This window comes from Barbatula barbatula (genome assembly GCF_947034865.1).
Source record: "Barbatula barbatula genome assembly, chromosome: 19".
Lineage (NCBI taxonomy): Eukaryota > Metazoa > Chordata > Actinopteri > Cypriniformes > Nemacheilidae > Barbatula > Barbatula barbatula.
Window position 1 is genome coordinate 21219963 of NC_136782.1, and position 25853 is coordinate 21245815.

Here is a 25853-nt window from a genome sequence, read left to right on the forward strand (position 1 = left end):
ATAAAACAGCAGACACAGATACATCTCGACAGAATAATTTTGCTTGTATGAGCTCACTGAGCTTTTTATATCAACATACATTTTGTCATACTAACAGAGTATATGTGAACCAAGTCAAGTCAACTTTTATTTATATAGCTCTTTTCACAATTTTCATTGATGCAAAGCAGCTGTACAAGAAACATATTGAGTATAAGTCAAACATTAAAGTTATACAAGGTAAATAAAAAAAAAGTGAACATAGCACACATACATCTGGCTCACAACTATTTGAAATGCTTGTACATCTGCAAGACATCTACAATACATAGTTTGCTCATCTGCAATGCGTCTCATAGAGACGTCTGCCGTCAGACGTCGTATAGACATCTAGAAGACGTCTGTAAGATGTTTATGATTTAGAATGGATGTACAACAGCTCTTTCTTAGATGTTTATCCGATGTTTTTACGCAGCAGATGTTTCCAGATCTCCAGATCTTTAGCAGACGTATTACAGACGTTCAGACATCTCCGAGATGTATTGCAGATGAGCAAACTATGTATTGCAGACGTCTTGCAGATGTAAATGCAGACGTCAAATAGACGTAAACCAGATGGATTGTGCTATAAAACATATGTCATAAAACACAACGCCACACGCACCGAGTACAATATACACATGCAAGCACACATTTAAGATAGAAGAGAGAAACACAGGTCAAATATTATACGTACTATTAATTACTATATAGATTAAGCAGAATGTTACATTTTTAAGTTTTATTAATAAATATGAAAACTTTAAATTCTAAAGCTGATGTTAGTTACAAATAAAAAAGTACCCCATGTGTAGGCCTACATTTAAATCTACGACTGTTTCTTTAATGTTTCCACCCGATTTTCTGCTGAAGATCCTGGGTGTCTTGTTCAAATAGATGGTATCAGGGATTCTAGCACACATCAACAGATAAACAAATCTAAACCTGAATGTTCCTGCCAGATGTCATCAGAGGAGCCAAGGTTGAATCAAAAAGCAAACATCAAAACAAATGTGGGTCACTGAGCAAAAAAACGAAGCTTCTGCTGCATGGCCGTCCCACTTTCTACACCTGAACCCACCCTATAGAAAATGAGTGACTAGAGAACAGGGTCTGGAGCGATTCTGTCAGGTGTTCGCCAAACGTATTAGCCATTATAAGTGAAGACGAAGAGCTGGTATCTTGTCAAAAAATAAGAAGTTGTAAAAGGGTGTGAATGATTATGAGCAATGTGTATTAGAGGAAATCATATTTATGTTATAATGACATCCCCTGATTCTTATTCTCCAATGAAAGGTTAGATTTCTGTACCAGTTTTCATCTAGAAAAGATCCAAAAGTTTCCAAAACTGTATATTTTTTCAATGTCGCCTTTACTCAATAAGTGTTTGACTGGTCATTGTTGAGTAGAACCCAAAACCCTATAATATTGGACCTATAGTTGAGTTTACTTAATATGAACAATTTAATTCAACACGACTGGTTGAGGGGGATTTTCAGTTCCCAGCATGCTTTGCGTAAGACTTGGATTTCCTCAAAAACATTTTGTCAGCTTTACTTACATTTCTTTTGTTTATACAACTCTTATGTTATTTGTAGAAACTCAACATATTTGCGTGGAACCACTTGACTCTTCTTTGTTTGTGTTAATCCATCAAATCCTTCTTTTGTGTGTACTATGGTCAATGTATGTGTTCTCTGTGTTTATCAGAATGTAAATGATGACAGAATTCTCATTTTTGGGTGAAGGGTCCCTTTGAGAATGACCAGTCTTCCTTGATCTCCGGTGCAGGGATGGTCTCAGAGAGCTTGATGTTTTTCCTCCACATTCCATTACCCAGTCCTGATAAAGGTGTGTCTGGTCTTCATATCCATCCGTGAAACACGGCTATTGTCTAGGGCAGGTTTGGACAGTTGGACTAGAGCCCTGGCAGAGACAAGATTCTTGTGCGGAGAGCGAACAGACCGTTGAGGACAGATGAATAACTAGACCTACAGTGAGAGAAGCTATAACTCATCACCTCATGATTGAGATCTCGATGAGTTCTTCAAACGGCCATTTTTTTCTCATTTTGTCTCAAAGAAGACTGAAGATCACAGTGAGACGGACGTGTAAACATCATAAAATAATAAATTTCTAATAAATAATAGAAAAAATCGAATAAATCTCTGCATTACACTCATGTTACAGTACATTGATTCATGTTAGGATAAAGGGTAAGGATATTAGAGTATGGGGCAATTCTCCTCATTTTCGGTGTCCACTTTAGGTGGAAGGTCATTTAATGTTAATGCTCCTGAATTGTGGAATTCGCTATACCCCTTACACTTCGTAAGATATAATCTTGGCCTACCTTCAAGGCTAAAAATGTATCTTTTCAATATGTATTTGGGATAATATGGCTATATGTGGTCTTATGTGTCTGTATTGTGTATGTGGATGTGCAAATGTATTGTATAGGACCATGGGAAGCGACCTTGAGCTATGGAAAGTCTTCTTTTTCGCTATTTACAGACCATTAACTACGACTTTTCCCCCAGAAAAAACTCTTAATTTGTTGCTTATTAATAGTTGGTAAGGTAGTTGTTAGGTTTAGGTATTGGGTGGGATTAGGGATGTACAGCATAGTCATGTAGAATATGTGCTTTATAATAAATAATAAACAGCAAATGTGCCAGCAATAGTCATGTTAATAACAACTAGTTAATAGTGAGAATTGAAGTGTCATTGAAAATGTTCGATTTTCTTAAATTGTAAAACAAGGCTTTATTATGTGAGAGCTAACTTAAATAAGTGATGATCATGAAAAATGATGTGCCGCTGTGCACAATTTCCTTAAAACTTTTACATGACATAATGTAAACTTATGTAATAAAACATTTATTTAAACATAGAAACTGATGTTCATGTTTTGATTGCAGCAAAATTATTAATAACAACACTGCATTCAAATGGTAATGAATATGCTTAATAATACGATTGCATTTAATACAAAAAGTAAAAATAAAAATAATTACTCTATGGGAATTCAAAACTGTTTGTAACAAAACATAGAAACCATAGAGTCCATGTGACAATAAAATATAAAAACATTGCAAAGGCAACGCAGTAGAAACGTACAGGAACACGTTTCCCTGCGTCATCACGCGGCGGCCTCAGTAAAAGACACGCGTGATTCAAATCAACCCGAAATCAAAGTCAACATGTTCACACATAGTCTCTTTTGTCAAAACCACTGGGTGCTGCAGAGCGTGTAGCAGAGTAAACCATTCTGCTGGGTGGACCGTACCTGTTGTCTTCTTGCGGGGGGCAGCTACAACACAGAATGCCCCCTCCAATAAGCAGAAGGGCAGTGGATGTCCATCCCAGGTACAGCGATGCACCTATCTCCCTTTTCTGCGGCTCGATGATGATGGGGTTGTAAAAGTCCCTGATGATACTGTGAGCTGACCAACACACAGGGATCAAAATCAAGACGGCAGCACAAATGAAGGTGACACCAGCAGTGACCATAACTCTGGCTTTGACGCTCTCCTTGTCCACACATCTAGTGCACTTGGCACCCATGACGGAGAGCAGAACTCCAAGGACTCCCATTACGATAGAGATCACGCACAGAGCCCGAGCCGCCTGCAAGTCCGAGCTGAGGGCCAGCATGGAGTCGTGAACTTTACACTGCATCTGTCCAGTACTCTGCACCACACAGTTCATCCAGATCCCTTCCCATATGGTCTGTGCCGTCACAATATTCACCCCGATGAAAGCAGTGACCTTCCACATGGGTAAAGCGCAGGACACGATTGCCACAATCCAACCAAATATGGCCAGGGTGACTCCTAGTATCTCTAACCCTGCGGTTGGCATTCTGAGCGAGCGACAAGAATGATTTCATACACAAAGAAAAGGCTCACCGGAAAGTTATTCAATGCTTTATAACGGACTACGAAGAGGAAGGCGGAGTCATGTTGGAAAAAAGTCAGTCCGGATTGGCTAAGGTTTGCTGGATTTCGACTGCGTCTAACCTTGGCGTGAATGGGACTCAGTTTAATGATTTAGCTCTCTTCACACACTATTTCCCACTGAGAGGCCAAATGTTGGATTGTTAACCAGTGCCTAGCGAGATCTGGTTAAAGGATAACTTAAGAGACCACCACAAGTAAACATTTTAAACAACGTCTCCAACGGAAGTTTCTAAATGGTACACAAAAAGCTTATGGACCTGTGTTCACTTGAGGAGGAGCCGGTCTAATGAGGAACTTTCCAATAAGTTGCCATAAACTCAGAATCAGTGATGCCTTGCAGTTTCGTCATTAGCTGCTATCAGTCCAGGCTTTCTCAAGGCCACCCGATATTCGACTTGCTCTAAACTCAACTGAAGCACACACAAATCCCTCCCACGTACCCATTAATCACACTGAGTTACGTGAAGCCCCAGTGACCTTCCTTTTACCTTTATTTATTTAGGAGCATGCAAACAAAAGTAGACTGACCCTCTATTTAAATGCTAAATTTCAAGTATTACAGTAATTGGTTCTTTGTATTTACAAAGAAACCAGTTTAACGGTACGCCCTTAAGATGCTTAAAAGTATGTTCACAGCGATGCCATAGAAGAACCATTTGGGTTACACAAAGAACCATTTAGTCGAAGGTTCTTTATGAACCATCTTTTCCCGTCTATTCATAATCTGAAGAACCTTTTGTCAACACAAAGAACTATGTGAAATGGAAAGGTTCTTCGGATGTTGAAGGTTCTTCATGGAACCATTTAGACAAAAAAGGTTGCATCGAAGAACCTTTTGAAGGGCCTTTATTTTAAAGAGTGTACATTGTGCTTAAAATCAACGTAAATGCAACAAACATGTCTGAATGAAAATGTTTCAGTTAGTTCAACATTGTTTCTAATGTTAGTCTGGTGTTTGGGTCTCAGTATCACGGAATGCTTTGGTAATTATAGAGGCCGCATTTCAGCAATAAGGCAGGTGATTTTATCTCAGTCTCAGTTACGCTCTCCCAAGCACAGGGACTTACCAGAACAACCAGCGCATTGTGTCCATTGGCATCTGTGCAGACAAAGAACGTCATTCATATGCGTGGTAGACTTTTAAAAGTTGGATTCCTTTCAAATAATGATAAAGTGCACTTTGCTAATGTTTACTGTTCACAGGTTTTATACATTTCTTTGTTTCTACTTTCACACATTCATAAAAAAGGCAAAGAGAACGTTTTCAAAGCAGAATGACCATACAAAACCATTAACTCTTGATAATATACAGATCACAAAATGATTTTTTCACATGTCTTGGGTGAATCGTTTTTTGACGAACATTAGATCATACTGCAAATCTATTTACATGACATCATCGCTAACATACTTGCATCAAAACAAAAAGATAACAGCAATTGTATCAAGTCGTCAGGTCATGCTGTTTGATCCTCCTCACTCGACTCTCTCAAGGTTCACAAGGTGCAGAGATTCCAACCCCTCAAACATAGTCTTTTCTGTCATATGCATTCACAGAAATAGATTTGACCCCCGAGTAGTCCTCTCTTGTCTGCACAGCATGGTTTTGAGCTTTTGAAGAGCAAGAACAAGACAAAATGGCTCCCCCTAGGATCAGCAAACAAGAAGCGCCCCATCCGAAGTACAGCGAGTTGCCAAACTCCCTCTTCTGCGTCTCCTCCATGAGCGGGTTGTGAAAATCCAGGATGATCCCGTTGGCTGTCCAACACACGGCCACTAACAACATGAGCCCGCACGTTATGAACGTCCCGCCGGCTGCCATGATGATGCGTGGCTTGCTTGAGGCATCTGAGGTGCAGTTGGTGCATTTTGCCCCGGCCACTGCCATTGCCATGCCCACTACACCAAGCAGTGCACTTACAACGCAGAGCGCACGAGCGGCCTGCAGGTCGTCCGAAAGCCCCAGCATGGAGTCGTAGACCCGGCAGTGCATCTGTCCCGTGCTCTGCACCACGCAGCTCATCCACAAACCTTCCCACACGATCTGAGTGATGACAATGTTCTGGCCTACGTAAGCTGCAACTCTCCACATGGGCAGACAGCAGGCGACCATGACGCCCAGCCAACCCGCTACAGTGAGGATCATCCCCAGGATCTCCAGGCCGGCTGAAGCCATTGCCACTTCGCTTTCGTCTGCAGCCCTAAAGATCAGCTCAGATGTTGAAGTTGCCCCCGGACTTGAAGACTTGCTTTAATGAAGAGATGGTGAAAGGTAGACAGGGAGAGAGAGAGCGAGAGAGAGAGCAAAGGAGACAGATAAAGTTTCTACCTTCTTTATACTGCTAAGACGATGGAAGGTGGAGTCTGAGATGGCATCATGTTTAGTGTGGCACTAGAAAAAGTAGGACTTTGTAACACTTTCCTCGGATTGGGAGGGCACCAGATGACCCAGTAAAATGCGTAAACGGACAATACGCCCAAAAGTGAAATTCTGTCATCATTTACTCGCCCTCAGATTGTTTCAAATCAGCATAAATGACTTTGTTCTGCCAAACACAAGGCAAGATATTTGCCAGATATCATCCCCCATTGATTTTCGCTACCATGGCAGTAAATGGGGAATGAGATCTGCTCGTATACTGACATTCTTTCAAACATCTTCCTTTATGTTTGGCAGCACAAGAAAAGTTTACAGATTAACCACATTCTGAGGGTGACTACCTGATAATATGTGAATTGTTATGTTGTCCATAATGTTGCCGGTTAAAAAGCAGGTTACTCTTGAGCTAAATAAACTTTTGATGGGAACCCAACACACTTTAATAGAAAGCAATTGGTTGTAAATATTTCATTCTCATTAAAAAGGTTTATTAGGTCTTTTTTTCAATACATTATAAAAAGCAAACATTTAACGTGTTTCTGTCTTACCTGTCAGGGCCCAGTGAGGTTCATCTTTCAACTTGGTGACCTTTTCAACACCCGCCTCACTGGGCATCATATTAAAGCACACGTTAAAATGAAAGTTCATCGGTGTCTGGTGCGTCTTCTTCTCTTAGTATCCTGGACAAAAATCTCCTGATTCACTATTCATTGAGATAGGACAATTCTTCTCTTTGTTTTTAAGAATAAAACGCATAATCCAGTCTCAGATTTATCTTTCGTCTGTCAGTAAGGGTTGTTTTTTTTACATTATTATAAGATATTATAGATCTCACTGAATCTTGTTCAAAGACATTTCAGAAAATCTTTCGTAACTTTGTGTTCACTCAAAGCCGGGAAAATGACCCTCACACACCCTCAAGTTGTTCCAAATCTGTACGAATGTATTTGTTCTGTTCAACACAAAGAAAGATATTTGGAAGAATGGCAGCAACTGAGGGGATTTGTGGGGCATCGTTGACTACCATAGTTATATTCATAATTGTAAAACTATTTGTTTGTTCTGTTTAACACAAAGATATTTTGAGGAATTTAGGAAGGCATAAACCTTGACTACCATTTAACTTTTTCTACTATAGTCAATGTGAATTACCTATGGGAAATATAATGTGAAGCAACATGGCAGCAATATGATTTATATAAAAAAATCCTGTTCAAATATTTGATTAAAATGTCAACAAAACCTATTTGTGAACCGGCATGTCCAGAACAAAAGCCTTTTAAAGTGGATGTGTTTGCCACGAAATTAACTTTATTAATAACAAGGTCGCTGTCATATGGTTTTTCAAGTTTCTTCTTTTCTCTATGATTGTATAGTTGTCGCTTGTCATCCTATCAAGTCTTTCTATATTAGTACTTCATCTTTTCTTCGTAAAGCGGTACAGTGGTTCAGAAGTTTGGGTAACACTTTACATTCAGATTCCCCTTGTAAAGTATTTATAAAGGTATTAATTAATAATTGTGCTTTTACATTATAAATCATTGATAGACAGTTATAAATGCATGAAAAAAAGAGTTATAAATAATTCAACTCATTTGACTTAAATCCAGATTATTACTATTTTCCATAAAACCTAACAACATTACTCCCGAATGTGCAAAAAATTATTCTTTTAATTTGCATTTATTTGAATAAAACTTAAACGGGACAAAATACTGCAAAGAAAACACGCTTATTTTCATGTTCAAACAACACAATACTAATGTGTTTACATGTATTTAAGAAGAGTTAAAAAAAGGCAACAACTGATGAAATTAGACTCAATTCTAATGACATTGTGTGATTAACTATGCAGAACTGTTTCCTTTATGATTGAAACATGTATTCATTCATCAGTCTCTATATTATTTGAAGCAACTCGCAAATTAGGAGGACAAAAAGAAAGGTAAGCAGACAATGAATAATAGATGTCAATAGTATAAACGTAGAGCTGGGGCTGTGGCTCATATTGTAATAATGATGAAACGACAGGTGAACTTTATAAATACCCCCTTCTGCTACTACCTCCAAAAATGGAAATAAGTGACGTTACAATAACAAACTATGGGGAAGCAGTGCTAGAACAACATTGTCTTGCAACAACAGGTATCGTTTAAACATTAAAATAAATCTATTTACACCTGACCAGATCCCCGATACAAACATCTCAGTCAACAAGTTTTGATCATTACCGACTGTGCCTGTGGTCTCAGAAACGCAAAGGGTTCCCCTGGAAAGGAAATAACAGCTGTAAATGCCTGTTAATTTTCAACCCTAAAATTAGCTTTCAGTTATTGCTTTATTGCTTGAAAAAAAAGACTTCTCAGATGTGGTTGAGGGGAATCATTCAGCCAGAAAGCAAGGAGTAGTGAAATTAAAAGATTGGAACAAACGTTGTGCCTCTCTTTGATGGTATTAGTTACTGCTTACTGTTAAAGTCCCAGTGAAATAAAAAATTCCAATTGCCAATTTTTTCATGAAATATTGCAGTGTTTATTGTAAATACTTTTTCAATGTGGGTCATTTTCTTTTTTAATTTGGCGTGCACTCACAATCTTTAGCTAAAATCTGAACATACACATCCGTCCGGTAGTGACTATCCATCTTAAATAACGTATGTTAGACGGCTTGGGTGGAGCATCCGTTAACTCCTCCCCTTCGACTGTCGTCAGTTCCATTCCAAAATGCAACAGCTGTTTTTATACATCCAATCAAATTGCAGAGAAAGCCGAAAGCCACGCCCACTATTTTTGTCATTAGAAATTCCATTTCACTAAGAAATGTGTCAAATTACGGAACTAAAAAACGATCGCAACTTCCGGTTCACGGGGACTTTAACATACACATACCTGTGTGTGCTCATTAAATGTCACGATCAGGGTGGTGAGACAAGGACAGAGGACCCAGACACAGACAGCGGGTAAGGGCTTAACAAGACATTTAATAATAACAAAGACAAAACCCCAAAACCCACGAGGGGGTAACATAACAAAACGGAGGAATATAATCACTTGAGAAGACAGGACTAAGACTAACTACACTTGAACAAGTTCAAAGTTAACATTTGACATGAACTACTAATAACTGAACTAGACTAGACTAGACTAGACTAGACTTTATGTTTGAGAATGTGTCGTGAGAACACATACTTAAGTTCTTGCATTTCACTGACAGAGGGAGCTACTAGATAAGCTGAGGAAGTCGTGTGTGCCAAAACAATAACAAATGTTAACAAATCAATGATATATATTTATACATATACAGTATATATATTCTAAATAATTCCTACAAAATAGTTTTGTTACTCTGTGAAGACAACTGATAAAGGAAGACATCATAATATACACTGTTAAACCGATATTTTGGACCAGTCAGTAAATCGTTGAAAAACAATTCAACAAGCCAAATAATGAAATAATTAAAGAACAATAATATATGTGATGATTACACAACAAAAATGATGTAAATCAAGCAAACAGGCTTAGATCAGCACAAAGAAAGTAAAGCGTGTTCTGGCTTGTTCTGTATTTACATCCATCGGCGTGGGAGTGTGAACCTGTTTCACTGTGGTTTCTCATGATCATATGGAAAACTTCAATCCGGTTCTGACGAGCATGTGCCCACAAATCTCCAGCCTGGGATAGAAAACAGATGCAGAGGTGTTTGACTGTGTTTCCTATGCTATTAAATGCTTTTATCAATGTATTTATTGTCATGTACATTTTAAAAACTGTTCTGAAATGAACATTTCCAGGGTTTCTTCCCTAGAGTTTACACATATTAAGCCACATCATAGTGACATAACAGCAACCGTTTACTGTTTGCTAACTGTTCCTAGAGCCCTCCTTCCTCTCTGTGTAGTTCTCTGGAGTTTGTTTTGAGTGCTGCGTGCGTCCCCATGATTTAGACTACTGTGAAATAATACTAAACTAATACTAGACAATCACATTATCTGATATATTTAACTTTAAAAAGTCTTGGTAACACTTTACTACATTACAGGCATCCTTTATAAGGCATTTATAAATGTGTTCATTAATGATCAATAAGTCGTGTACAAATGCATTATAAAGCAGTTATAACTGCATGAATAAAAGGGGGATTCTAACGAAATGCCTGGCATAAAGTGAGCGGTTATAGGAAAAACAACATAACACCCTACGATGTCCAGTCTGACAGTCTATATTACAAACAACATCATTATAATGAATCTGCTTTCCAGTCAAATTAATAATGAATAAATACATTTATTAAGCATTTATAACATGTCAGTTAAACACGGCTCACTATTTGTCAGGTATTTCGTAAGAATCCCCCTTTTTATTCATGCAGTTATAACTGCTTCATAATGCATTTGTAAATGACTTATTAATCATTAATGAACACATTTATAAATGCTTTATAAAGGGAACCTTAATGTAAATTGTGACCAAAATCTTCTCATTAAAGATTTTGAAAGACAAATAACTTTTAAAATAGAAAATACAATGACTGATTAAATATCAGAATAATTATAATACTAGACATTATGTATCTAGTAGTATCTATTCTAATATAAGACATGCAAACTAAATGTGGTGGATACACATGTAACATGGTGCTGTAATGTGAGGATAGAGTTAGAAAGGATAAATAATCTTTGCAATATTTACACCAAACTAATTTATTAGCAAATAAGTTTTTCCCCGTGTTGGATCCCCAATATGATCTGTCCAGGAAGGTTAAAATGATATTTAGTTCAGAAAGAAATGTAAGTGTACTGTAAGTGTCAGGAAGGGAACTCAAAATCTTCCCATTCAACAATAAAGTATATAGACTATAGTTTTTTAATCTATTACCGGCGTGCATTGTGTGCTTAGAAACACAGTCTTTAATTACCTTGTGGAGTCAAGCTTAACGTTCTCTCTGTGTCATGTGGTCTTGCTCGATCATTGGAAAGCACGGATGACTCACGAGATCTCTATCACTGCATTCGCTCATCCATAGAAACTCAGCCTACCCAACCCGAGAGCCCTGGAGAGAAACTCACTGATGACTTCCCCTCTTTAAGATCGGACTTTTTTATTGGTAAACAAAGTAGAAGCAAATGACTCACTGTTGTAAGGTTATTTTAAAACTTTGAAAATGTTTCCGTTCATTGAATCAAATAAATATTGTCATAAGAATTATTAGAAAAGCCTCAGAAATAAAGTTTAAAGTGCTTAAATGATAAACAAAAACTAAATACAATACAATACAATACAATACAATGCAATACAATACAATACAATACAATACAATACAATACAATACAAATACATGATATAAAACTAAATAGCTAAAAATGTAACTAAAATGAACAAAAAAATGATAGATCATTTTAAATATTAGTAAAACTAAACAAAACTACATGAAACATATTTCCATCAGCTTAGAGTATTGTAAATGAATACATTAAAATAGCATGAAGTCCATTTCATTACATTACCGCTTTATTTTATAACAATGATTTTGTTTGTTTTTGAGAGAACACTGAAACTGTTCCCTGGCAATAAAAACTCATTTATCTTCTCTGTATTTGACAGATCTGACATGTTCAATCTTGTTAAGTAAATGTTCGGTTCTCTGTATTTCTCTGTATTTCCTTATTTTACCTAGAACTAAACCAGCCAGTTCTCCTATCTTTTGTACCTTTAGTTGTTTCGACAGCAGTCTCTTGAGAGTTCAATCTTATTACTGTCAAATCGAGCTCATGTAAGTTACCAATGGGTCGTTACCCCTTAGATCTTTCCCTTGCGAGTGAATGATTGTCTTTTATTTCTTATCCAAATTCAGTGTTTAAAACCACAGCAGTAAAGCCACACGTATGCTTTTGTGGAGTTCAGAATAATATCTAAGAAGGTAATCTTTGGCAAACCATCTTTCCTCGATTCCTTAATTGTAGACATTCCTTACCTGCGTATGTGCGTGTGCAGCCCTATCCTCTTTCACCTCGCCAAGGAGATTTTAATGAGCTGCCGTGTAAAATAGAGCCATTATTGTCCTAACAGAAGTTTTGGCCCTTAAACAGTGCGTTCTTTCATTTATGAAACAATCGGTATCCCTTATTCTGTTACTCTTTTTTTCCAAGTTTCTGCCCTAATGTCTGTTCCCTGCAAACCCTCGGACAGTGAACGTTATACTGCTTTTAAACACAGTGCTGCACCGCTTTGGGAATTTCTACCGTTCCTTTGCTCTGGACAACGAAACAAGGTCAGCATAACGCATGTTTCTTCATGATTTATTTAGATATGCTCAATAAGGAAAGCGTGTGTTTTTAACCGGCGCATGAGTGTTGCGTGTAAAAGCTGTTGTGATAGAGGCAATAGTGTGGTTTGGCAAGTTTTTTGGGGGGTTTGTCTGTACATGAATGAGTGGAGCTACTACCATTTTAAATGAAATTGAAGAGGATGACACGCAATATCGGATCACACATCAGGCGGTCATCGGCACATAATTACGGTTTCCACTCCTAAAAGCGCAGACATCAACTTCAATTAGCCGAAAAACAAAAGATGAATCCATATGCAGTTTTATTTTGGGTGTGTATGTCACTTTCTTATTACATGATATAATCTGTGCTGAGCATCGAGATAATCCAGATCTTGGGATTCGAGACAACCTTAGTATTTTCTCGCTTAGTTTTGTGACGGTGTCGTTTGAGTCATGCGAATGCCATGTTTTACAAAAACTGTTTGGAAAAACAAACATACACCCTCAAAAGCAACATCAGTTTAAGACTCACCACTGGGATTTGCTTATCGATGACAACACAGCCTGGGGCAAATCATGATGTAGGTGTACCTTAGCGTGACTCCACGCTGCCCCTCCTTCCTCTCTCTGATGCATAAAAGGACCTGCTTTATTCCCACGTGCATTCAAGCAGCCTAACAGACCGAAGAATATTCAATCGCTCTTTTTCTCAGCAAGCCAAGAATCGTATTAGTATCATGGTATCAGCGGGGCTACAGATGCTGGGCATTGCCCTGGGCTTAATCGGTTGGATCGGGGTGATCGTGGTGTGCGCTCTTCCCATGTGGCTCGTCACCGCATTCATCGGACAGAACATAGTCACCGCGCAGATCACCTGGGAGGGAATCTGGATGACCTGTGTGGTACAGAGCACCGGACAGATGCAATGCAAAGTCTACGACTCCATGCTGGCCCTCACCTCAGATATGCAAGCGGCCCGTGCCATGTGCATCATCTCTATTCTGCTGGGTGTTCTCGGAGTCCTGCTGGCGGCCGCGGGAGGGAAGTGCACCAACTGCATAGAGGATGAGAATGCCAAATCCAAGGTGAGCATTGTTGCGGGAGTGGTCTTCATCATCGCTGGAGTTCTGTGCTTGATTCCCGTGTGCTGGACTGCCAACACAGCCATAAGGGATTTCTACAACCCTATGTTGATAAGCGCTCAGAAGAAAGAACTAGGGGCTTCGCTCTTCATTGGGTGGGGCGCTTCTGGACTGCTGATTGTTGGCGGCGCGTTGCTCTGCGCCAACTGCCCGCCTAAGGACCAATATGGTGTGAAGTACACAGCTCGACCTGGTGGAGCCAAGGGGTATGTGTGAAGAACCAAAGAAAACTCAGGCAAAGAGTGACATTTAAGAAGCTTGAGCAACGTACGTGGCGCTTTGGTCAACTTTATTTCTGTTATAACTGGCCATGTATGTGAACGTTGTATCCGCTTGAATCGGCAGTCAGCTGCCAGGGTGTGACGGGAGTGGTGAAATACAGTATTGGGTCACAAATATGAACAGAGAAATACTGAAAACAATGGATCTGGAATTCAAATATGTCTTATGGATTTTCTACATCTGGATTTACAAACACTAAGCCCTTCCACTTTAGGAGGCGCTACAAACTCTTTGCCAATACTGCAATGCATTTTTATCAATTGTTTCCGGAAAAATGTCATCAAACGATGTTTAAGCCAATGTCTGTGTTAACACATTTCAACTGTCAATATTTCAACAAATAAACTTTTTTAACAAAAAACATTCTGTCGCAGAAAATAATTGATTTGATCAAATACATTAGATATTGAAACTGTATGTTTTTGCATCGCACAGTGAGTCACATTGGAATACAAAGTTCCTTTCACAGACCTCATCTTATGAATAAAACGGGAATATAACTTCACTTTATAAAAATTTTCTATTGAAATGACACTTTATAAAGAGAAAAATTAATGCTTCATTAACAGTTAAGTGTTAATTCATAATGGCTTTCAATCACATCTTTAAACCTCCGTCTTTAAGACAGTAAAGAATATTTAAGACATCATTGTCCACTATTATCATATACTTTATACGATGCATTATAAGAATATACTGATAAACACAGTAGCAAGATGCGTGGCGTTTGCTTATTTATTCTGAATTATAGACGTGAATGTCCGCCTGATGAACGAGAGAGAGTATCAGTCAAAATCTGGATAAAATGTATATCTAAAAATGTATTGTATATTAAATACGCAATGATTTTTGGTCATGAATATGTATGTTTGTATTGTTTCTGACCAACAATATTAAAATGTATGAAAATAGACCAGAAAGGGTCTTTCTTTTCTTTTTTATTATTTTAGCATTGTTTTTATATATCATTTTTTATCTTACAAGCACCTTATATCTACTGGAACACTATATCTGATTAGTTTTTCTGTGTTCAGTTTGACTGCATGTGCGTGCAACCAGATGACATCATCGAAAAGACAATGGCGGCCTCCTTAGGTTAAAATGAGAATTACATTTAGGTTTTTTTAAGGAAAATTATATTTGATGCATTTCTAATGACAAATGCTAGTAGTGTAAGAATATTACAATGTATTATGCCATATATCTCTCTATACCCATGGTTCTTTTGAAAAGATTTGACTACAAATAGTTTCATAGGAGCATATATATCACAGCATAACAACAACAGAGGACGCTATAGTCTTCCATAAAGGTCTTACTTTGTTGAGGAAAATGAATGAGATTTTAACTTTTATAGTATAATAATGTGTATCAGATGGAATAACATGTCATTGTGTAATGATGACGAATGCAAGATGTGCAAGAATGATCTCTCTCCGCTTTCATTATTTCCATGCAGTGAATGAAACCATGTTAATAGAGTTTATGTTAAGTTTGTTAAAGATGCTTAAATATTTTTAAACACATCATCTTTTGCACACAGCAGGTTTTCAAGAAAAAGCAATGGGGGCCTGTGCCTCAGTAGAGCTTTAGGTCTAGTATGCACCTGACATATTTTAGCACATAAACATTGTATCGTAATGTTAATTTTCATTATGATTTTTGCTAAATAAACGAAAGAAGATGTGAATTGTCTAAATCTGTTTTAGGTACAGTCCCTGAGAAAAAAAGTACATGCTAATATTTTAAAAGATCTTTAAAGGGGTGATTCGCCGGAAACACATGTTTTTCTGTGTCTTTGGCGTGTTGTAAGTTGCCCATGCGTGTATTAGACACGTAAAATTGCCAAAATGTAAGTGTGGGAACAAAAGATGCATTTTATGTAGAAGTGAATGCTCACCCAGACCTGCCTGAAACGCCTCGTGTAACCACACCTCCACAAATCTACGTCAGGTGGTAATACGACTATGACCGCCCAAATCTAAACGCAAGTCAGGTGGGCAGTCTTGTAAATCTCATTGTACCGGTTCGTCGCTGGTACAGTCATGTCGCAGAGACGTATGTGTTTCGTTGTGAAAATAAATCCTCTTTGTTTGCCCTGCCAAAAGACGATACAAAAAAAACGAATGCTTACATTTTATTCTCAACATTGTTCCAGAGAAGTACAATGCAAATGTTCAGGTTTGTGCAGAGCATTTCACCAACGATTGCTTCACGAATAGTTAAAACTCTGCAAGGACTGTCTGGCGCTTCAGATTCTCAGCCTGTACGTATATTTTTATTGTAAGACTTTGTTCTTTGTTACGGACTAACGCGAGTTGAGTTTGATGTTGATTCTTTGTGTGATCTGCAAATGCAAACACGCGCGCAACGTGGTAAAAAGACAACACAAGTCCTAATAATCAGTAATTCTGTTCCAACTAGACGCAACAGATGTGGTGTTTATAGTGGGGTTTATAGTCTTTGTCTATGAGACATGACGTAACACTGGTTGATCAAGAAGGCCGAAGCACTCGTGGTATTTACTATGTTACCATTCCCTGCTGTAATGCGAGCTTGTTTCTATCTAACCCAAGCTCTGTATGATGTATATGGTTGTTTGTTTACAGTCAATTACTCTTAACCAATCCTTTACATCCTGCTCGAGTCACGCTGGCAAAGTTGTATCGGCTTGATCTTCATTTTCCGGATCAGATTCAGTCTCTAATTGATGATGAAGGATCGATGCCATTTTATCACCTGACAGTAGTTTTGGAACCTGATGTTCCCAATATGGTAAGAGACGCTACATTTCCGTGCGGTTTTCGACCAATGACACGCACTAGTGAACTGGCCAATCATAGCACACCTCGCTTTTCAGAGCGATAAGCTTTGTAAAATATCTGTGTGTTTCAGAGAGGCGGAGCAAAGAGGAGATACAAACATGCACGATATGTGGAAAATACAGTGTTTTTAAACCTTAAATTGTGTTTACAAATTGTATTACATCTAAAGCAAACAATAATATTCATTTTAGCCGCGTCAAATGACGCCTTTAAAAGCCACCTTTGCTTGTTTTTTCTTGCAAAACGTTGACAAGGCAAACTAAAATAAAAAATGAACGAATGACCTTTAAGTGTTGTTTTGCTTTGTCAGTAACTCTGAAGGTCATTGGTCTTGTTTATAGTGTACGCAGACCATAAGGGCTCTTCATATAAACATTAGCTCAGGAAAGCCAAACTCCGCCTCTTCCGATTTTTCTTATAAATACCAAACAGTTTTGGTTGGCACAGCTCTGAAAATCGGTCATTGCAAAGGTATCGTCTTTAATTGCAAAATGGCTTCCCAAGGGCTTCAGATGATGGGTGCAGTCACAGCCTTTATGGGTTTTCTGGGGGTCATTGCCGTGTGTGCTTTGCCCCAGTGGAAGGTCACCGCTTTCATTGGTGCCAACATAGTCACAGCACAGATCATTTGGGAGGGGATGTGGATGACCTGTGTGGTACAGAGCACCGGACAAATGCAGTGCAAAGTCTACGACTCCATGCTGGCCCTCAGTTCTGACCTTCAGGCCGGTCGGGCCATGATTATCGTCTCCATCTTGACCGGACTCTGTGGAATCGTCATTTCCCTTGCTGGAGGAAAGTGCACCAACTGTATTGAGGACCCAGGCGCCAAAGCAAAGGCGTGCATCGTTGCAGGCATTCTCTTCATCGTGTCCGGACTTTTATGTCTAATCCCGGTGTCGTGGTCTGCAAACACAATCATACGAGACTTCTACAATCCCTTGATGGTGGATGCCCAGCGGAGGGAGTTGGGAGCAGCACTGTATGTCGGATGGGCATCTGCTGGCTTGCTCTTACTGGCAGGAGGAATTCTTTGTTGGAACTGCCCACCAAAGCAAGAAAGCATCTACAAACCTAAGTTCTCTGCAGTGAGGTCCAGCTCTTCACCGAGGGAATTCGTCTAACAAATGTGAGAACACAAAGCGCTCAGATCTCATTCTTGTATTACTAAATTCCTTTTTCTATGCAATAGTTATACATTTTTAATTCGTCTTTTTAGTCTTAAAGAATTGTTTCTCTATTATTTATGGCACTACCTATAGTGATAAGTATTAATAAACATTTTTAAACAATTGTTACGTGTTTTACTGCCTATATATATTCTTAAACGTGTTCTAAACTGATGTTTGTACTACAATATAGGCTGTTTCGACGCCCAGTTAACTTCTGGTTTGTGATGGCTAGTTTCTAATAATATTTGTAATAATATTTTATTTTATTTATGTATGTTCATATTAATTTGGATTATCATTTTATTGTATAATTATCGTATTAAATAAACCGTTTTGTTGAATTTTGCTGTATGTTCATTAAATTAAATAAACATTTTGTTGAATGGGTCCTGTAGTTCGGTCCCATGCCAGTTGCAATATCATACAGTAGCTTAACAATGTTTTAACAGCTACTCTCACATACTGTACTAGCTAATCGGTCTTACTTTTAATATTTCAACAAGACCAATCGACCTTTTCATGTAACTGATTTGAAGAAGTTACTAACTTGTAAAACTGGTCTAAGAACTTTATTTAACCTAGTGGGTGATCTCGGTATCGCAGTCTTAATTCAAAATATTGGAGGGTCAAGTTTAGCCAAGTAAAGCTTCTTCTGGGTTTCTTTTGCTAGTTGAAATAATCTACAGGCGCTCTATTGTTTGTGAATGTGTATGGACGTTCACCAAAGTGCGCATGCGCAGTAACGTTTCAATATGCTGTTGAGATAAAACCGTCTATAATTTATTGTAAAATGTATATAAAATAAAAGAGGAAATGCATTGTGTATTATTTTGTAATTTGAATGCATTTACAGTATGTATTTTTGTCAAAAAGCACTGTGTTTAATGAAACGATTCTGACGTGGCTCGCAGACTGTGGCGTATAGGTGTCGGTTAATGGAGACATTGTTATTCATCCAACTGTGAAAACTCTTGGGCCACCGTGGATTATTATACATGTTTTCTGTGAAGATGCAAATGCAGTGTATGGAATAAACAAGATTTATGGCCTAATGTGCAATCCATGAGACATCTAAATATTCATTTCTTTGTTCCATTTGGTTAAACATATGGATATTGTGGTGTTCATAACACTCTTTAAAAAAGTACCGGTATGAACTGGTGTGCAGCCTGTTTATTTTCTCTTATGATCCTGCCACTTCATGGTTGGTTGTCTTGACTTGTATCTTTGGTACTACTGCCACCTAGAGGACAATACTAGGAACAATAACTGATCGCTACAGATATAATTTTCGGCCTTTATATTCATTTTTATTTGATGACATTTCACTGTTACTATCAATCAAAACGTGTGTTCGTTGATACATAATGACACATAACTTCTTCCATGCTGCCTTACAAACCAATTTTACAATTTGCCGAATTAGCTTTGCCATGTGGCAGACACTTTGGATCAGTAATTTACAGTTCATTCAAGCTTCACCTTTCTTTGATATACGAGTGCTTTGGCATCCAAACCCATGATCTTTCTTAATGCAGTGCTCCCCGCTATGGTTTTTTAAATATGTGACCCTGGACAACAAAACCAGTCTTATGGGTGAGATTGTACATAATCTGAAAGCTGAATAATAAAGCTGATGTATGGGTTGTTAGGATATGGCAATAAATGGTGGAGATACAACCGTTTAAAACTCTGGAATCTGAGAGAATGACGATCTTTACTAAATATCATAATGACTTTTTGGCATAAAGAAAAATCTATAATTTTGACCCCACAGTGTATATTTGTACCGTGCTACTTACGACTGGTTTTGTGATCCAGGGTCACATGTAGTATTGAATTTTCTAATATAGAATGCATTTAGTTACTTATAGGTCTCATGCATCTTTCTGATATAATATGGGCCCCATGTATGAGTTTGAGCACTTGAACATTTGGGGATGTTGGGGTTTTAACACCCACACTTTTCCCGGTGAGAGGGTTTAACACCTACACTATTTCTGCAGTTTTGCACAAACGTCTTACCACAGTCACGCACTCTTCTGTTTCTCTGGCCGCTCGACTGTCTGCGCTCAGGGCTCGCTGTCTGCGGCTGTCTCCTCTCCCCCTCCTCTCAAACATGTGACAAATATTTTATAACACTGAGACAAGAACTGCACGGACACCACACATACTTTTGTAGACATGTCTTATTTATGGCACATATTCACGGACACTGGGTCGCTCATTATTACACCAAACCATGTGCCAGAGTCAAACTGTGATGATAAATAATGTATTGATATGTCCAGAAAATGTGTCCGTTTTTATTTTTATAAATAAGTTCTACAGCCCTCAATCCTCATGCTCCAAATAATAATAACACATCGATAATGTACATTTCTGAGAGGTGCACCTTCTGAATCTCTCTTTAATGAACCATTATATGTAAACCAACAGAATTACATACTTGACGCTGTATTAAATGCTTACAGGCAGACTAATGCCATTATGTTATTTAAGAGGCCCTTATGAAGGAAAGATTGAACTAAGCATTGATATGAGACAATTAACTAGTGTGTATGAAGCTAAATATTCACATTAAATATTGTGACGTCGTGTTTCAAGTCAATACTTCTTTTAATGAATTTTCAAATAGTTCCCTTAGTCAAAGAGCGCAGCAAAGTCAGCTAGATCAAAATATTTTTCTGACCTGATTTCAACACAGGAGTTTATTTTCAACAATACATTCAGTAACTTATCGGAAGTCCCCGTTCTTTAGGGAGCCGTCAGCTGAGCTCTGAGAGAAATGTCAGATGTGTATTTGTTAGATCACTTCAGATGAACTCTGAATATCTCACTTTGTTGGCTCGAGAAAATCAAGTTTGAATGCTTGGCATCTGGAAGCCTTGTCTGCGAGATTTCTTTCTGCGTTGGAAGGCCGATTCCCCTCAACACCAGTCATCACACAGATAACCCACAATACATTTAGGCCAAAATGAAGTATGGGTCTCTAGAGAACACAGAAGGCTATTCTCAGCCATCCAATCAAAAAGGTCCATTATTATTAATATTATTGGGCGTTTCTAAATGGGATTTTCAACCGTCCAATAAGAGAAGAGAATTGCGATCCAGCCACTTGAATTTTGCAAATCAGTTGAAGAGGTTGAGCAACACCCCTTTTGTTCTGCAGATGCCCCGGTCTCGACCAGGGTTACTGGAGGCAATCATATAGTATACACTCTTATGGGTGGAGCGTATGTTCATTTTTTTTTAATCATCACTTTATTTAAGTTTAATTGGTAGGCCTCTTTTAATTTGACATTCCTTGAACCCAACTGGTTTTTAAACTAGCTAAAGTGGATGTCCTGGAGTTGTTCACCTTGAAAATTCTTTCATCATTTACGCACCCTCTTGTCATTTCAAACCCGTATGACTGCATTGGTTACAACAGAATTGAAGGGGGGGCTGTGCTGTTCTCTTACCATTTTCTTTTAAATATCTTCTTTGTGTCCTGCAGACGAAAGCCATACAGGTTTGAAATGACAAGGTTTAAATGATGACGGATTTTTCATTTTCTTTAAATAGATGCAAAAAAGAGACGAAAGCAGTCCTCAGCAGGCTCCATATTCGAAAGAGATAATTCCCCAAAACATCATTTTTTATGGGTTCTGTTGAACACAATTGAAGAATGTCACTAAACAGGCACTTTTCCTACTATGGGAGTCCATAATCTGTCTGTTTATAAGCATTCCTCATCAGAACAAAGACATTTGAACAGGCTTGGAACAACTCTAAACTGAGTAAATGATGACAGAATTTCCCTTTAAAGACTCTTTGGAATGTTGTTCAGCGGGATTGACCGGCCACAGACTTTCATATTCGAAACTCCTCCTTGCGATGATGTAGCCTATGTCTAACAGGGCATCACTTCCTGCTTGTTTGTCACACACATATGGGATGAGACAGGACCAACACCTGCATTGAGTTTTGACAACGGCAGCAGCTTCAACATGGGGAGGATTGCTAAAGAGGTTTCCGGTCAGATCCTGTGCTTCGTCGGTTTCATTGGCATATGTGTCTGTTGCGGCATTCCCATGTGGCGTGTCACTTCGTACATCGGCGCCAACATCGTCACGGCTCAAATCGTATGGGATGGCTTGTGGATGAAATGCGTGATCCAGAGCACAGGACAGATGCAGTGTAAAGACCAAGACTCAATAATGAGTCTGACGACGGATTTGCAGGCGGCCCGTGCCCTGACAGTCATCGCAATACTGATCAGTAGTGTCGGAATGCTTTTGACGTTTGTGGGTGGACAGTGCAGCAGTTGTCTGAAGAAAGAGAACTCCATGGCAAAAGTCCTCATCCTGGGTGGCATCCTCTGCATTGTAGCCGGAGTCGTTTGCCTCATCCCTGTCTGCTGGTCATCGGCGTATACCATCACCGATTACCAAAGTACTCTCACCATCCAGTCCCAAAAGAGGGAGCTTGGGGCATCCATATACATTGGTTGGGGTGCTTCAGGGTTTCTTCTGTTCGGAGGGATCATTCTATGTACTGCCTGCCCATCAAAAGAAAACGTGTATCCAAGTTACCCGGGCATGTACCCTTATCAAGCACCTATGTACGGACCTCCGGGAACTTTCGCACCTGGCAAAGCATATGCACCTAGTGTTGCGTATACTGGCACAGGGACATATGTCCCTAACAAACCGAATTACTCAGCTGTTCCAGGGCAATATCTTTAACTGACACCTCTATAAATAGTGCATGTAAACTGTATTTACGTCAGTGTTTTATTGTAAAAGTACTAGACACGAGTTCTATTTTTGAAGTTTTGAAAGTTTCACTTTATTTGCTAACCCCTGAACGGAGATGATGTTGGAAGACTTGTTTGTCTTCTTTTTTTACTTCCAGTAATTCCAGTTGTTCTACTGCTAAAGATGTTGTCATGCTAATGGCCTTCAATGTGTACATACATACTACAGTGCTATGTTTCAACATAGTCAATGATTTTGGTTTCTCCGTATACTGTTGTGTATATATGATGTCATCAAAGAGAATGTAACTATTCAACAGCAAATGGAATTTATTTATGTATATTAAAACATATATTTTGCAATATCAAAAATGTTATGTCATTTCTTTTCCTTTTGGTCGCTTCAAAGAAACATATACTATAAAAATGCTGGATTATTTAAACACGCATTTGGGTAAAATATGGACAAACACAAACATTTATATAAACTGTTGGCATAAAACTAATATTGGCTTTGTCCATTTTTACCAAGTACCGTGCAAGCCCAATTACATTACAGAGGTGTTCAGGTGAAAATTGAGAGGGCAGTAAGTGCAGGTCACATGGAATGCAGTGTAATGGTTTCTTTATAGATAAAATCCTGGGTAAACATTTGAGTCATCTGCCTTTGCTAACATTGCTTTCCGTAGATGACCTTTCTGTTACATGTTCAGCATCGAGTGGCGCACTGATGCGCATCTCATCGAAACTAGCCGCCGTACCTACGTTCCTCATTGAGGAATCCTGTCAGGTTGGAAACTTTACCTTAACCTGGTTTCATGTCCATCCCACTGGGGGGTAACTCCACCCTCCTGAGAATGCCTTAAATCTTGAAGAGGAAGAAACAGAACTACTTTCTCCAATTTGCAGAAGAGGTGACTAGCTCCTAGCTGCAGAAGCCAACCCAGCGAGAAGAAAATGGTGTCCATGTGTCGACAGATCCTGGGCCTTTCCCTAGCCATGTTGGGTTTCTTAGGAAGTATCATTGTTTGCGCCCTTCCGATGTGGAGGATGTCAGCATTCATCGGAGCTAATATCGTGACTGCCCAGATAATCTGGGAGGGCTTGTGGATGACATGTGTTATACAGAGCACAGGACAGATGCAGTGCAAGATTTACGACTCACTATTGGCCCTACCGCAGGACTTGCAAGCTGCTAGGGCACTTGTGGTCATCGCCATCATCGTCTGCATCTTCGGAGTCATCCTGGCGATCGCTGGTGGAAAATGCACCAACTTTGTGGAGAAGGAAGGCTCAAAGGTGAAGGTGGCCATTGCCAGTGGTGTCATCTTTATTGTTGCTGGAGTGCTGCTCCTGGTCCCATTATGTTGGTCAGCTAACACCATCGTCAGGGACTTCTACAATCCTCTGCTCTCTGATGGCCAACGGAGGGAGATGGGAGCTTCTCTTTACATTGGCTGGGGTGCGGCTGCTATGCTGCTTCTTGGAGGAGGTATACTGTGTAGCTCCTGCCCACCCAAGGAGGAGAACTCTGTGTACAAGTATTCTCAGCCACGATCCGTTGCCAACAGCAAAGCCTACGTCTGAGCGATAAAGTGATTTAACGCACAAAGACTCTCACTTGTCGAGACTCTTCATTCATAATGCCTCTTCATACCAGATCCGTCTAGTTCTCTGCTCTAAGGGGAAATGTGAGATTACATGTTTAAAATGGAAAAGGCTATTTACAGAGCGTTTGCGGTAAGATTACAGACAGATGTTTTTATAATTTAATGAAAGAAATCAAACAGGGATCTGTAATCACGGTATTTCAATTATTTTATGTACGCCTGTTTTGAACAAAAGGAATAGAGTCCCAGTAATCCAAAAAGTGTAAAACTCTATGTCTACAATTGTATACTTTGTGTATTATCTTAAACCTAAAGTTTGCTGTATTTTTTAAACCTAAAGTTTGCTGCATTTACTTTACATTCTTTGTTGAATATTTGTGCTGCAACTATTGTTTTAAACTAGCTAAAACAGCTTGTTACCACTTCCTTTAAAGCATCTGGTCAAAATTAGATCAAATCTAAATAATATTAAGTGATATCTAAGTTATCTATACCATAACTTTGTAAAGGTATTAACTGTTTTTATAGAACTCGGTGTATTTATTTCAAAGGTTTTGAACACTGTAAAATACTGTAAAAATTGAAATTTTCTGAAAACTGGAAAAGCTTTTTGCCCTGTAAAATTATATAAGGATATATATTAAAAAAAGGTTTTCTCTGTTTTTCTTGAAAATGCGTTGTATTTTTCTGTAATTGTATACGTTTTTTACAGTATTTCAAAAATAAACCGTAAAAGAAAAAATGTAAATTGTATTTGTTGAATTGTAAAATTATAATTTCTCCCTGCTTTACTTGTAGATTTGTAGTCTTTTTCTTTAATCTGGAAGTCATGGAAAATCCATAAAAAAGAACAGAATATTTCTGTAAAATTACAGTTTTTTATAGTGTAGTCAGATGGATCAAAGATGCATTAAATACTGGCCTATGAAGGCATTTGCCAAGCGTCCCCACAAGCAGGGTCCTGATGAGGCGCTGTGCATAAATTAATTGTTGTTTGCCAATAAAATCTAAGTTCACATGATTGGATTTGTAGTTTATTGTAAATTCATTGGTATAAAAATATCCATGCTAAGTTTTGAGGGAAGACCTAGTAGTTAAGGAAAATCATTAAATAGTCTATTAACCAACAAGGTTAAATGAATGAAATGGTATAGTATATATACATATGAAGAGTTTGGTTCCAATACGAGATAACGTTGATCATTTAAAAAAAATTATGTTTTTATTATGTTATCATGGCTTTATCGTATTAGTTTGCTGTATTTTCTTAGTTATTATGGCTTAAATCAAAACAAACTAACTGCAGTTTGATTGATATTAATTGGAATGCACAATAAAAACATGATAAAAAAACTTATGTGTGAGGGTGTGTGTGTGTATTTTTGTAAATATTTTTTTGTATTTTTTGGTGATTTGAACATCAACAACGGCTAAGAGAAATGGGACACCCC

The 25853-nt window shown here is 38.4% G+C and overlaps 6 protein-coding genes across 6 annotated transcripts; 4 read left to right on the forward strand and 2 right to left on the reverse strand.

The window, feature by feature from the left end:
* Positions 1-106: 106 nt before the first annotated feature.
* On the reverse strand, positions 107-3921 carry LOC306908387 (claudin-4-like). Its single transcript, XM_079481208.1, has one exon. The coding sequence runs from the start codon at positions 3880-3882 to the stop codon at positions 3226-3228; it is 657 nt and encodes a 218-aa protein (XP_079337334.1). The 5' UTR covers positions 3883-3921; the 3' UTR covers positions 107-3225.
* Positions 3922-5502: 1581 nt separating this feature from the next.
* On the reverse strand, positions 5503-6156 carry LOC306908388 (claudin-9; the record flags this gene model as incomplete). The annotated part of the gene is made up of 1 exon (XM_079481209.1): positions 5503-6156. One exon carries the CDS (start codon positions 6154-6156, stop codon positions 5503-5505), a length of 654 nt encoding a protein of 217 aa, XP_079337335.1.
* A 7143-nt stretch (positions 6157-13299) lies between these two features.
* Positions 13300-14953, forward strand: cldna (claudin a). The gene has a single exon (XM_079482267.1). The coding sequence runs from the start codon at positions 13368-13370 to the stop codon at positions 13986-13988; it is 621 nt and encodes a 206-aa protein (XP_079338393.1). The 5' UTR covers positions 13300-13367; the 3' UTR covers positions 13989-14953.
* A 2377-nt stretch (positions 14954-17330) lies between these two features.
* LOC306908961 (claudin-4-like) lies at positions 17331-19108 on the forward strand. Its single transcript, XM_079482264.1, has 2 exons — positions 17331-18008; positions 18242-19108. Exon 1 carries the CDS (start codon positions 17371-17373, stop codon positions 18001-18003), a length of 633 nt encoding a protein of 210 aa, XP_079338390.1. The 5' UTR covers positions 17331-17370; the 3' UTR covers positions 18004-18008; positions 18242-19108.
* A 2875-nt stretch (positions 19109-21983) lies between these two features.
* Positions 21984-25742, forward strand: LOC306908963 (claudin-4-like). The gene has a single exon (XM_079482266.1). It carries the CDS (start codon positions 23750-23752, stop codon positions 24377-24379), a length of 630 nt encoding a protein of 209 aa, XP_079338392.1. The 5' UTR covers positions 21984-23749; the 3' UTR covers positions 24380-25742.
* Positions 22044-25742, forward strand: cldnf (claudin f; the record flags this gene model as incomplete). The annotated part of the gene is made up of 1 exon (XM_079482263.1): positions 22044-25742. The coding sequence occupies one exon, from the start codon at positions 22044-22046 to the stop codon at positions 22779-22781; it is 738 nt and encodes a 245-aa protein (XP_079338389.1). The 3' UTR covers positions 22782-25742.
* Positions 25743-25853: the final 111 nt, after the last annotated feature.